At 45.8% G+C, this 13232-nt stretch overlaps 1 protein-coding gene across 1 annotated transcript in view; it reads left to right on the top strand.

Moving 5' to 3' along the window:
* LOC109908431 (solute carrier family 45 member 4) overlaps nucleotides 1-13232 on the top strand; it is a 50137-nt gene that overhangs the window by 19866 nt on the left and 17039 nt on the right. The window contains exon 4 of the mRNA XM_031795117.1: nucleotides 12873-13061. Within this exon, the coding sequence (XP_031650977.1) occupies nucleotides 12873-13061 (189 nt within the window). The remainder of the gene's footprint in view (nucleotides 1-12872; nucleotides 13062-13232) is intronic.

Below are 13232 nucleotides of genomic sequence, written 5' to 3'. Positions count from 1 at the left end.
CAGAGGCAGGTGTTAGTCATTGTCTCTGATTGGGAACCATATTTAGGTAGCCTGTTTGGTGTTGGGTTTTGTGGGTGATTGTTCCTGTCTCTGTGTTTGCACCAGATAGGGCTGTTTTAGGGTTTCACGGTTCTTGTTCTTGTTTTTGTTAGTCTGTTCATGTATAGTTTTCTTCATTAAATAACCATGAATAGAAACCACGCTGCGTTTTGGTCCGCCTCTCCTTCAAGTCAAGAAAACCGTTACACTTATGTTTGGATGTTGGAAGGCTGGGTATAGGTTTAGATGGATCCAGGTTATGTTTGGATGTTGGAAGGCTGGGTATAGGTTTAGATGGATCCAGGTTATGTTTGGATGTTGGAATGCTGGGTATAGGTTTAGATGGATCCAGGTTATGTTTGGATGTTGGAAGGCTGGGTATAGGTTTAGATGGATCCAGGTTATGTTTGGATGTTGGAAGGCTGGGTATAGGTTTAGATGGATCCAGGTTATGTTTGGATGTTGGAAGGCTGGGTATAGGTTTAGATGGATCCAGGTTATGTTTGGATGTTGGAAGGCTGGGTATAGGTTTAGATGGATCCAGGTTATGTTTGGATGTTGGAAGGCTGGGTATAGGTTTAGATGGATCCAGGGTATGTTTGGATGTTGGAAGGCTGGGTATAGGTTTAGATGGATCCAGGTTATGTGCCTTTAGTGTTGTTACAGGGAGGCGTTAAGGGTGTGAATGTTGAAACGTTAAAACAAAAGTTAAGATCCTTAACGTTAAGAAAAATCCCTAAGGGAAACAACTACTTCAAGGTCTCGGAGCGAGTGACGTTATCGATTTGAAACGCCACTAGCGCGCACCGCTAACAAGCCAGCCATTTCACATGAGTTACATAGGCACGTTTGACTGTCCACTGATATATGCTACATAGACAGTCAAACGTGCCTATTTATAGGTTTTTACTATTTCGTAATAGCTGCAGTAGGACGTGTGATTTATGAGTACTATCATCATGCTGCAGAGTATGCAAGAAATCTAACCAGCCATGCTTCAATTGAGGCTAAATATTTGATTACGCCCCAACACAGTAAAACAACACATCTGTCCGACAGCCGGTCATCTTGGTTATTTTCCATCCCCAGTGCAAATGAAATGCGAACTTCACAGATTTTCCGGCTGCCCGATGAACTAACGGTAGGCATATCGTATGATTGTATTATAACACCACTGGCTAATCCCTGGCATCCCTGCCCTATGGTATGTTGTCCAGAAATGCCAACTATTTGCAAGGCAGCAAGGAGGCTTCCATTTTGTCCATCCGTGTTTACTTCCCTATGCTGAATAAGAAGAATCACCACAAAGAGATGTAGATTGAGAAGTTTGCTAGGCGGGAATGTGTGAGCCGGCACATTTTTTAACCCCCCCCCCCCCCCACCTGTTTTTCTCTGTGGAATCATTTTTGGGGGGTGAGGTCACCGACAAACCCAACTCTCAGCTGGTGATGGGAGGGATGATCCAACTGGAAAAACATGGGACAGGTGGCATTTCTAATGAGGCTAGAATTTGTGGAATTTTAAGGCTGTGTTGTTGTGGTTCTCACTGTTGTGGCCATCCAACATTCCTGCATACCTTGCATATTGAATTCTGGGGAAAAGTTAGTTGGACAGTGGGGTAGCATAGCTGGACATTCGACATTGTTAGCTGGATATTGAATTCTGGGAAAAATAATTAGTTGGATATTGTCAGTTGGACATTGTATAAGTAGGGTCACAGCTCAGATCAGGGTTGCCCAAACCCGGTCCTGTGGCCCCCCCTGGGTCCACGTTTTGGTTTTTGTCCTTGCCCCAACCCGGTCCTGTGGCCCCCCCTGGGTCCACGTTTTGGGTTTTGTCCTTGCCCAAACCCGGTCCTGTGGCCCCCCTGGGTCCACGTTTTGGGTTTTGTCCTTGCCCCAACCCGGTCCTGTGGCCCCCCCTGGGTCCACGTTTTGGGTTTTTCCCTTGCCCAAACCCGGTCCTGTGGCCCCCCCTGGGTCCACGTTTTGGGTTTTGTCCTTGCCCAAACCCGGTCCTGTGGCCCCCCCTGGGTCCACGTTTTGGGTTTTGTCCTTGCCCAAACCCAGTCCTGTGGCCCCCCTGGGTCCATGTTTTGCATTACACAGTTGACTCCAATAAATAATGCTAGATGACATGTTTAGGTAATCTATCTCGGGGGTAGGCAACCCTGTTCCTGGAGTGCTGCAGGTGCTGCACCTGTTCTTCCAGTTCAGTAAAAACATCAAGTTGCCTACCTCTAAACTAGCTGAACATTGCATAGCGTATGTCCAATGTCCAATCTCAGCAAGGTTATGGTGTGGCCACAAAGAACAGCCATTGATTTACACACTGTGAAATCCCACTGTGGGTTTAATGAATGCACTGCTAGTCGACCTCTGAAATCTATACTGCTATGACACACACACAAATACACACAGGCCCCCCCAGGGCACCCACTACTGCTGGCTCTCTGTCCCTCTTTCCCTCCCAGTTAGACAGCAAGGAGAGATTTAGCCATTTCTCTGACTGCCCACAGTTGAACTCAAGCAACGAGATGGAGGACTTGCGGTAGACTCATCTCATCACTCTATCAGATCTAACTGCTTTAATTCACATTAAGCTGGGGCGTTTTCCTTTCATTAACGTGAGATGATAGCTAGATGACATATAGCACTCTGATATGAGCTGTGTGCGTCATGTCATGTGCTCGTTCATTTGTCCAGTACTCGTCCTATGGGGCTCATCCCATGTCGTCCTATGGGGCTCATCCCATGTCGTCCTATGGGGCTCATCCCATGTCGTCCTATGGGGCTCATCCCATGTCGTCCTATGGGGCCCTTTACCTTATTACATGTCAAACCGGAAGCAGTGTGTGTGATGTCACACGTGAAGCAGTGTGTGTGATGTCACACGGGAAGCAGTGTGTGTGATGTCACACGGGAAGCAGTGTGTGTGGGCAGGCAGGGGGCAGGAACCTTCCGTGACTCTGGAGCTTACTGATAGAGAGAGGCTTTGAGGCACACACACACACGCACCTCACACCCTGCAGGCCAGCCTGCTGCCAGCCCCCAGACATCACTGTGCCGTGCCTCATGGGTATGCCACATCTCACAGATAGAGCCGAGTCTCTCTCTCTCTCTCTCTCACACACACACACACTCTCTCTTTCATAATGGATTTTTAATAATTGTCAGTGTGAGCTTTAGCTAATTTTGGACTATAAAATGCATTATGCAAAGTGTTAGGCTAAAGTCTTGTTCCTAGACATCACAGTGACCATGGATCTGATGGGTTGAACATAGATTGACTATAACAGGCCAAATAGAAACAAAACCATTGGTAATAAAAGGATGGGAACCGGGGTTGGGGTCTATTCCATTTCTATTCTGAAATTAAACCAAATTCCAATTCGAAATTTTCCCTCATTGAAAAGTATTGAATATAATTAGAATTTCAGTGTACTTCCTGAATTGACTGGATTTGAAATGGAATTGACCCCAACCCTGATGGGAACCATTAAGCCTAGGAGCTTTATGGTCCATGTTGGCCTCTGTTCTTTTTAATATCATAAACATTACCACGCTCTTTACAATCAACCTTTATTCTCTCTGGTTGTCTTCCATTGTTTCGTGGCCTGTGAGGCTTTTCATCAGCTTCCCCAAAACAATCAGTGCCTGTTGAACCCAGATCCTTTGGCTAGAGCGAGACCTATTCATTTAGGGTTTGTTTTATTTCAATATAGCCATCGTCATCACTCTCCGAACCTTGAGCCATCTGTGCCCACAAAAGCAGGAAACACCCACACTGTGACCTATTTCGTTCCAGGAGCCCCGTTGGGAACCTAATTTGTCTGACTAGCTTCCAATAGAGAATGTTTAATGAGGTGTAGTGACTGGGTGGTAATGTTGTTGTTGTTGTGTTGTCACAGAACGTTGCAGATGCTACTGCAGCAGTTCATTTTAGCCTAGAATCTGTGATGCTGTGGTTTACTCCCAGTTGTAAAAAAGGGAATTTAGAGTTCTGTATTGTGAGGGAGTCCATGGAGACGGCAGTATAGTGTAAGAAATGTCTCATTTTTAGTGATCTTCTGTCTGATTTGACTTTGGGGGGGCTGTGTTAAAGGGATGTTGTCAAGGAGGCCCTTTACCTACTTCCCCAGAGTCAGATGAACTTGTGGATACCATTGTTATGTCTCTGTGTCCAGTATGAAGGAAGTTGGAGGTAATTTCACAAGCCAATGCTAACTCACGTTAGTGGAAGTATATAAAGGGTCTCATTGCCAAAATCCCAAAGTATCCCTTTCATAATCTGTAAACATACAACACGACGCAATTTAGTCTTATTTTGTCCCCGTCTGTGTTAAATTCACCATGTCTCTGCTGGGGTTGATTGGAGGAAGAATCCTTTCTTCCTCCACCTCTACTGCAGTGTCCCAGGACTGTGGCTGACTACTGACTACTGCAGTATTATGTAACACTGCTGACTAACAGCTGTGTGTGTGTGTGTGTGTGTGTGTGTGTGTGTGTGTGTGTGTGTGTGTGTGTTAAAGGCGAGCAGAGTGGATGCAGCATAAAACAAAATCTCCTTCTTACATTAGAAGCCACCTCGGAATCAGTCAATCAGAGCTGAGGACGGCCCCTCTCTTCTCATTCACCCGTACACTGCTAACACACAATACATCATCTTACCGCACTGTGCAAATGACCTTGAAGGCACCTTGATGACACTACTGTTCTACACGCTAAGAAGGGGGAACAGACAGCTGTGCGTGTGTGTGTGTGTGACTGCTGAGCTAGCTCTTCTCCTGGCTGTCTTCTATTCTGTATTACAGGGCAGTACCCCTGTCCTGGCTGTCTTCTATTCTGTATTACAGGGCAGTACCCCTGTCCTGGCTGTCTTCTATTCTGTATTACAGGGCAGTACCCCTGTCCTGGCTGTCTTCTATTCTGTATTACAGGGCAGTACCCCTGTCCTGGCTGTCTTCTATTCTGTATTACAGGGCAGTACCCCTGTCCTGGCTGTCTACTATTCTGTATTACAGGGCAGTACCCCTGTCCTGGCTGTCTTCTATTCTGTATTACAGGGCAGTACCCCTGTCCTGGCTGTCTTCTATTCTGTATTACAGGGCAGTACCCCTGTCCTGGCTGTCTTCTATTCTGTATTACAGGGCAGTACCCCTGTCCTGGCTGTCTTCTATTCTGTATTACAGGGCAGTACCCCTGTCCTGGCTGTCTTCTATTCTGTATTACAGGGCAGTACCCCTGTCCTGGCTGTCTTCTATTCTGTATTACAGGGCAGTACCCCTGTCCTGGCTGTCTTCTATTCTGTATTACAGGGCAGTACCCCTGTCCTGGCTGTCTTCTATTCTGTATTACAGGGCAGTACGGACTCCCCTGTCCTGGCTGTCTTCTATTCTGTATTACAGGGCAGTACGGACTCCCCAACCTGGGTCCTGAGCATCTCCTTTCGCTGCTTAATGAATGCACCAATACAAACACAACCCCCCTCTCACTCACTCACACACACAGACATGCACACACACCCTCAGCTCAGCACGGAAAACAAACAAACGCTGCAACGTAGCCTGCCGTGAGGGGGATTTCTGTCTGTCTGTCCATCTGTCTGTCTGTCTCTAGGTCTCTTATTTGAGTCAGATATACCCTGCTCTCTGCTCGGTCGGCGGAGCCTGGCAAAGCTCTTCATCACTGGGGGCACTTTAAACCGCCCTCGGTAATTAAATCACCCTTTTCGATGTCAACTGCAGGAAGGCAGGCAGGCCGCTGTGCCACCGGTGGCTCTATTGGCAGGAGCCTACACCTGTCATCATGTTTCACTTCTTAAGTGCGTAACAAAATTCAATTTTGTTGATGCAGTTTATTTAGTTTCTTAATTGTATTTCAGTGTTATTGTCTATTGTTGATAGTTACAGAATGAATTGAAGTTTCGCTCCTCTGGGTTTCTGAAGTTGTTTACAAGCTATAGTACTTTGTCAGTGGACCCGGCAGTACAGTGGACCCCGGCAGTACAGTGGACCCCGGCAGTACAGTGGACCCGGCAGTACAGTGGAACCAGCTGCTCTAATCACTGCTCCCTACATTCTTAGAAAAAAAGGTGCTATCTAGAACCTGAAAGGGCTCTTTGGCTGTCCCCATAGGAGAAACCCTTTTTTTCCAGGTAGAACCCTTTTGGTTCCATGTAAAACCCTGTACACAGAGGGTTCTACATGGAACCCAAAAGGGTTCTACCCTTTTTTTCTAAGAGTGTACCGCACCACTGTTTAACTGGGAAACGAGTGCTCTGTTGCCTCCATCCATCAAATGTTGTGTATTTGTGTGAGTAGGAACGCATCTCTTCTGGAATGGATGGGCATTTTATAAAATAGTCTCCTCACGGACACTCCCCCTCACACAAACGTTATGACTCACATCCCAACACGATGTAGGCCAGTCCCCCCCCCCCCCTCCCTTCCACCGCTCTCACCTCTCAGGGGCTCTGCTACATATGTGTCAATGCATTTAAACTGGCATCTCTCTCTTTTAGTCCCTCAATCTCTTTCTCTCTTGCTCTCTTTCTCTCTCTCTCTCTTTATCTCTTTCCCTATGTGTCGGAACATTAAGAACACCTTCCTAATATTGAGTTGTTAACCCCCCATTTGCCCTCACAACAACCTAAATTTGTCAGGGCATGGACTCTACAAGGTGTTGAAAGCATTCCACAGGGATGCTGGCCCATGTTGACTCTAATGCTTTTGTTAGCAGTTGATGTTATTCTTTAATAACACAGACCCCAAATCAAATCAGGGTTTATTCAAATAGGACAAATCATGCTTGGAAGTAGATGGTCATTCTCCCCTGTCCTCAGTGATGCTCTCCTGAGACTCTCTCCAGTGAACAAAGGGGCAGGATCTAGTTTTATAACCCAGCCCTAGCCTGTGGTTGACCAATTACAATTCCTTGCAATTAAACTGGGCCAATGGCCAGATAAGTATCCTATTTCAGACTCAATATACAGACAAATTCCTCCCATGTCCCTGCATTAATCCCCTACTACAGAAAAAAACACTATTTCCATTGATCTTTAGTCCTCTATTGGCTGTTAGTCCTCTGTCTCTCTCTTTATCTTGGAAATATTCTTACACTTCTCATAATTGTGTCAAGTTGTCTGGATGTCCTTTGGGTGGTGGATCATTCTTAATACACACAGGAAACTGTTGAACGTGAAAAACCCAGCAGCATTTGCAGTGCTTGACACAAACCAGTGTGCCTGGGACCTACTACCATACCACGTTCAAATACATTTCAATCTTTTGTCTTTCTCATTCACCCTCTAAATGGCAAACATACACAATCAAATCAAATCAAATCAAATTTATTTATATAGCCCTTCGTACATCAGCTGATATCTCAAAGTGCTGTACAGAAACCCAGCCTAAAACCCCAAACAGCAAGCAATGCAGGTGTAGAAGCACAAGGTGTAGGTGTAGAAGCACAATCCATGTCGCAATTGTATTAAAAGGCTTAAAAATCCTTCTTTAACCTGTCTCCTCCTCTTCATCTACACTGATTGAAGTGGATTTAACAAGTGACATCAATATAAGGGATCGCAGCTTTCACCTGGATTCACCTGGTCAGTCTATGTCATGGAAAGAGCAGGTGTTCTTAATGTTTTGTACACTCAGTTTATATCTTCACTCAGCTTCTCTCTCTCAAGCTCAGTCTCGCTCTCTCTCAGCTTCTATATCTTCACTCTCACTCAGCTTCTCTCTCTCTCTCAAGCTCAGTCTCGCTCTCTCTCAGCTTCTATATCTTCACTCTCACTCAGCTTCTCTCTCTCTCAAGCTCAGTCTCGCTCTCTCTCAGCTTCTATATCTTCACTCTGTGTTTCGGTTGGTTGTGCATCACATAATTATTCATTGGCTGAGACCCACTGCTTGCATATTAGCTCTTCCTATTGTTGGAAACACAGTGAGGGTTGAGAACAGCATTTCTATTGTTGGAAACACAGTGAGGGTTGAGAACAGCATTTCTATTGTTGGAAACACAGTGAGGGTTGAGAACAGCATTTCTATTGTTGGAAACACAGTGAGGGTTGAGAACAGCATGTGAAATGATCCTGTAAATAATTCATACAGGACATCCCTCTGCTAGCCGACACTCTTAGCAAAAAGGGTTCTTCGGCTGTCCCCCATAGGAGAGCCCTATTTGGTTCCAGGTGGAACCATTTTGGGTTCCTGGGTTCCATGTAGAACCCTCTGTGAAAAGGGTTCTACATGGAACCCAAAAGGGTTCTACATGGACCCAAAAAGGGTTATCCGAAGGATTATCTTATGGGGACAGCTGAATAACCCTTTTAGGTTCTAGATTGCACTTTTTTTTCGAAGAGTGTAGATGGACCCCTCTCTGTCCCTGTTGCCAAGGATTTTAAACTGCCAGCCATCTCAGCTATACATTGATTGTTGTCAAGGTGTTTTTCTTGAAGAGGGCTTAGTTAGCAGTTGTTAATGGGTGTTTCCCAAGCAGCAACCTATTCCCTATATAGCCCTATCGGCTCTGATCAAAAGTAGGGCACTATATAGGGCTCTGGTCAAAAGTAGTGCACTATATAGGGAATAGTATGCCATTTGGGACAATGATTTGTACTGTAACCCTGGTCTGTTGAGGTCCTGCTATGTTTCCTCCTCTGTCTGTCTCTCTCCCTCCAAGTGTTAAGGCCAGGCAGGCTGTTATGCACCTGACCAAGTCTAGCTGGCAGCAGCGCAGCCCCAGAAAGCACCCGTTTCCTGCCAGTCCTCGATCATCCAGCCTGTGGCTACTTCACTTCATCCCCCCAAGCCCTCCTCCCTCTCTCCTACAGTCCCTGACTTGCTTTCACTTTTCACACCAACCACTCAGACCCCAACATGATTTATGGTCAGTTTCATTTTCTCAAGAAAAGCCCTCTAATAAAAATGGTTGGATGGGAAGGGTGACGTATCGGATGAAATAGTTTTATATCTAAATGGCAGCAGCAAAGGAGGAATGGACAGGTCGAAAGCTCAATCCTGGGAGCGTAAATTAGTGTACAGGTGGTTAATTAGTGTGTGTGTGACACACTTGTTTTGATCTGAGCAGCTTTTGCAGCCCAGGGCCTACTATATAAGGTGTTGTGACACATGAGACGGACCAGACTCTAGACTGTTAAGCTCTCCATTCCTCAGAACAGAACATCCTCGTAGAAGTCATAAAAACTTTTGTCCTTCTACATGTCCCATCCACTTCCAGACATTAGCCATCGATAAATCACCTCTAAGTGTCTCAGCCAAGTCAATGTAAATGTCATTGTTATTGACTGTGGCCTAATGGTCATTGGGTTGGGAAGGGTAAACTGACCCGACACCTTGCTTACCCAAGGAATTCCACAAGATGCACTGATAGCATTTGTGTCTAATGATTCTGTTGTGGAGCTATATGAGCTGGCACCAAGACTGACTGAACACACTGTAAGGCCTGGACCAGAGCCATATGAATGAGCCAGCTGTGCTCGTTCAGTTCCACACATGGGACGCCATTGTGTGTCAAGTGGGAATGATGTGTCAAGATTAACGTCTTTGATGGAGAAGATTGTGAGTTGCCCCCTTCTCACGTCCTTATTACCCACTGTGGGTTGCCCCCTTCTCACGTCCTTATTACCCACTGTGGGTTGCCCCCTTCTCACGTCCTTATTACCCACTGTGGGTTGCCCCCTTCTCACGTCCTTATTACCCACTGTGGGTTGCCCCCTTCTCACGTCCTTATTACCCACTGTGGGTTGCCCCCTTCTCACGTCCTTATTACCCACTGTGGGTTGCCCCCTTCTCACATCCTTATTACCCACTGTGGGTTGCCCCCTTCTCACGTCCTTATTACCCACTGTGGGTTGTTTTCATTTTTCCCCTCAGTCATTCTCTTTATGTTTCTCTCGCTCTCTGTCTCTCGCTCTCTGTCCATCTGTCTCTCTGTCCCTCTCTCTCTCTCTCTGTCCCTCACCCCCCTCTCTCTGTCTCTCTCTGTCCCTCACCCCCCTCTCTCTGTCTCTCTCTTTCCCTCACCCCCCTCTCTCTGTCTCTCTCTTTCCCTCACCCCCCTCTCTCTGTCTCTCTCTTTCCCTCACACCCCTCTCTCTGTCTCTCTCTGTCCCTCACCCCCCTCTCTCTGTCTCTCTCTGTCCCTCACCCCCCTCTCTCTGTCTAGTTTTGTGACTCTGCTCTTTCCTACATGGTCTAAATCTGTCTGTCCTAAGTCTCGATGGGCAACAGTAAATATATCCTGAAGTAGTGCGAGTCACACTGCTCTCAGTATTGTTCCACATCTTTGACCCGGTGGAGAGAAAAATCCTGGTCTTTATTTACTAGAATCGGACATCCTGTTTACCCCGACCGCTTTCCCAAAGAAACAAACTGCTTACCGACAGATTAAAATCTGTTTGCGACATTTTATGTGTTTGTATCCGACGCCGACAGCAGGTTGTGACCAAAACAAGTGAACAATTTACAGAAACACAGTTTTGGGGCCCTGTGAGTAACCTCAATTAAAACCTTGAGCAGGAAGTCATGTCTCATTGATTGGTCATTGAGGGGTCATAAGGACATGTCTACAGCAAGTCCGTCTACAGGCAACAGGAAGTAGTGATGTTTGGGGCACAGTGGAGCTCTGGGTTCCCAAGCCACCTGGGTCATGGTCATCATCAACAACCATCAGGTTCACTTGAACCAGAATGTGAACAGGGCTTCACTTACTGTGAGATCCTGTATAGTCTACATTCTGATAAGACCATAACCCACTAGTCTACATTCTGATAAGACCATAACCCACCAGTCTACACGCTGATAAGACCATAACCCACCAGTCTACACTCTGATAAGACCATAACCCACTAGTCTACACTCTGATAAGACCATAACCCACCAGTCTACACGCTGATAAGACCATAACCCACTAGTCTACATTCTGATAAGACCATAACCCACCAGTCTACACGCTGATAAGACCATAACCCACCAGTCTACACTCTGATAAGACCATAACCCACTAGTCTACACTCTGATAAGACCATAACCCACCAGTCTACACGCTGATAAGACCATAACCCACTGGTCTACACGCTGATAAGACCATAACCCACCAGTCTACACTCTGATAAGACCATAATCCACTATAGTGGAAACAACATTGATTCGACCAGTGTGTTCCCAGTGGGAAAGTTTTATAACATTTTCTGAGCAGGTATAAGAGTAGCCTACTCTTTTTATTTCATTTTTTAGCTGATTCCAGAGTTCTTAGAATGAAATGTGAGATTTGTTCTCACTGGCAAAGTTTTATATTATAAATGATCACTTTGCTTCATTGGAAAGGTGGGGTGTGTGGCCTCGTCTAACACGGTGAGGGGGTGTGGCCTCGTCTAACACGGTGAGGGGGTGTGGCCTCGTTTAACACGGTGATGGGGTGTGGCCTCGTCTAACACGGTGAGGGGGTGTGGCCTCGTCTTACACAGTGAGGGGGTGTGGCCTCGTCTAACACGGTGAGCGGGTGTGGCCTCGTCTAACACGGTGAGCGGGTGTGGCCTCGTCTAACACGGTGAGGGGGTGTGGCCTCGTCTAACACGGTGAGGGGGTGTGTCCTCGTACTGTCCTCCTTAAGGTGTATGCAACCATAATGTGACAGCCAGCCAAACTCCAATCAAGAACTTAACCAGAGTCAGGGATAGGCTTTCCATAACCCTCCAGTTTTATAGTTGAAACGGTGTAAAAATTAAATCATTGGAGCATCTCAGACTAAAAGGCATTGTTAATGCACAACCGAGTCTAACCGACGTATCATAGTCACATAGTGAACAATACAATACTTGACCAACACTGTACATAGAAAACATATCCTGCTTGAATATTGTTCGAAATAGGATTAGTATTTATATAACATGTAAACTAACTTAAGTGTGAAGAGAAATCACATGTAGGGAGAAGCTAGCTCCAAAACAGCACTTAACAGGCAGGCTAGGCTAACGAGGGAATACATGTAATCGATTTACTTAAACTCAGAATTAAAACATGACCTGCAGAAAATACTTAGAATACTAAAAGATGAACATCTTAGAAATGATTTGTACTTACAGGCCATGCTTAACGAAGGCTTAACAAGAAGGATGGCAGAAGATAAACCTCCGTATTATGTCACTCTTTTCCAACATCATGAACAGCATCATTTCCTATTTTTCCTGTTTTACCACCAACAAAGAAGTAGCACAGCGGAGTACACGCTAGCTGCTGCTACACGAAACAACCACTGGATGGCGCCAAATCAAAAACCACTTGGCCAAAAGAATAGAAGGCAGAATAGGCCTCATCTAACGTATTGTACTTGAATGGATCTTAAACACAGAACAGACAGCTGGTATGATTCATTGTGACAAAATGTTTCCAAATATCAGTTTGTTGGATAAGACGATGGATGAATGACAATCACCCACAAGTGTCCTTCTAAGATGGTGTTGTTACTTGCATATTACTAGCATGTAGGCTACCCCATTTATGTACACCAGGACTCCATTCTGTGCCTGCGTAGTAGCCAGTGAATTGGCACACTTCACCGAATCTGCTTTGTCATGCAGCAAGTAACACTACGTAAAAGGGCTACTTTGACCAAGATGACAGAAAGGTGCAGGTAGCCTTAATAGCCCAGAGAAAATGAGTGTGTGTAATCAGCTTTTTGTGTGTATGGAATAATTCGGGGATCTTTTATTTCCACTAATGAAACATGGGACCTATGCTTTACATGTTGCGTTTTATGTTTGATGATAAACCCTAACCCCCTTCTCGTTTCCTTCCTGTCGATCTCCAGGTCTTCCAGAACAGTATTACAGCCTGACATGGTTCCTGAGCCCCATCCTGGGCCTGATCTTCACACCTCTGATTGGCTCAGCCAGCGATCGCTGCACCCTGAAATGGGGCCGGCGACGCCCTTTCATCCTGGCCCTGTGTGTGGGTGTGCTGTTCGGAGTGGCACTCTTCCTCAATGGGTCACTCATAGGTAACAAATAATATATTATAACCTGGGTGGTTCGAGCCCTGAATGCTGATTGGCTGACAGTCATGGTATATCAGACCCAGTGGTGTAAAGTACTTAAGTAAAAATACTTGAAAGAAATAGTTAAGTATTTTTTGGGGGATGTCTGTACTTTACTTTACTATTTATATTTTT

Source organism: Oncorhynchus kisutch, linkage group LG17 (genome assembly GCF_002021735.2).
Source record: "Oncorhynchus kisutch isolate 150728-3 linkage group LG17, Okis_V2, whole genome shotgun sequence".
Lineage (NCBI taxonomy): Eukaryota > Metazoa > Chordata > Actinopteri > Salmoniformes > Salmonidae > Oncorhynchus > Oncorhynchus kisutch.
Note: the sequence above shows the minus strand (reverse complement) of the source record. Positions and strands in the feature narration are given on the sequence as shown.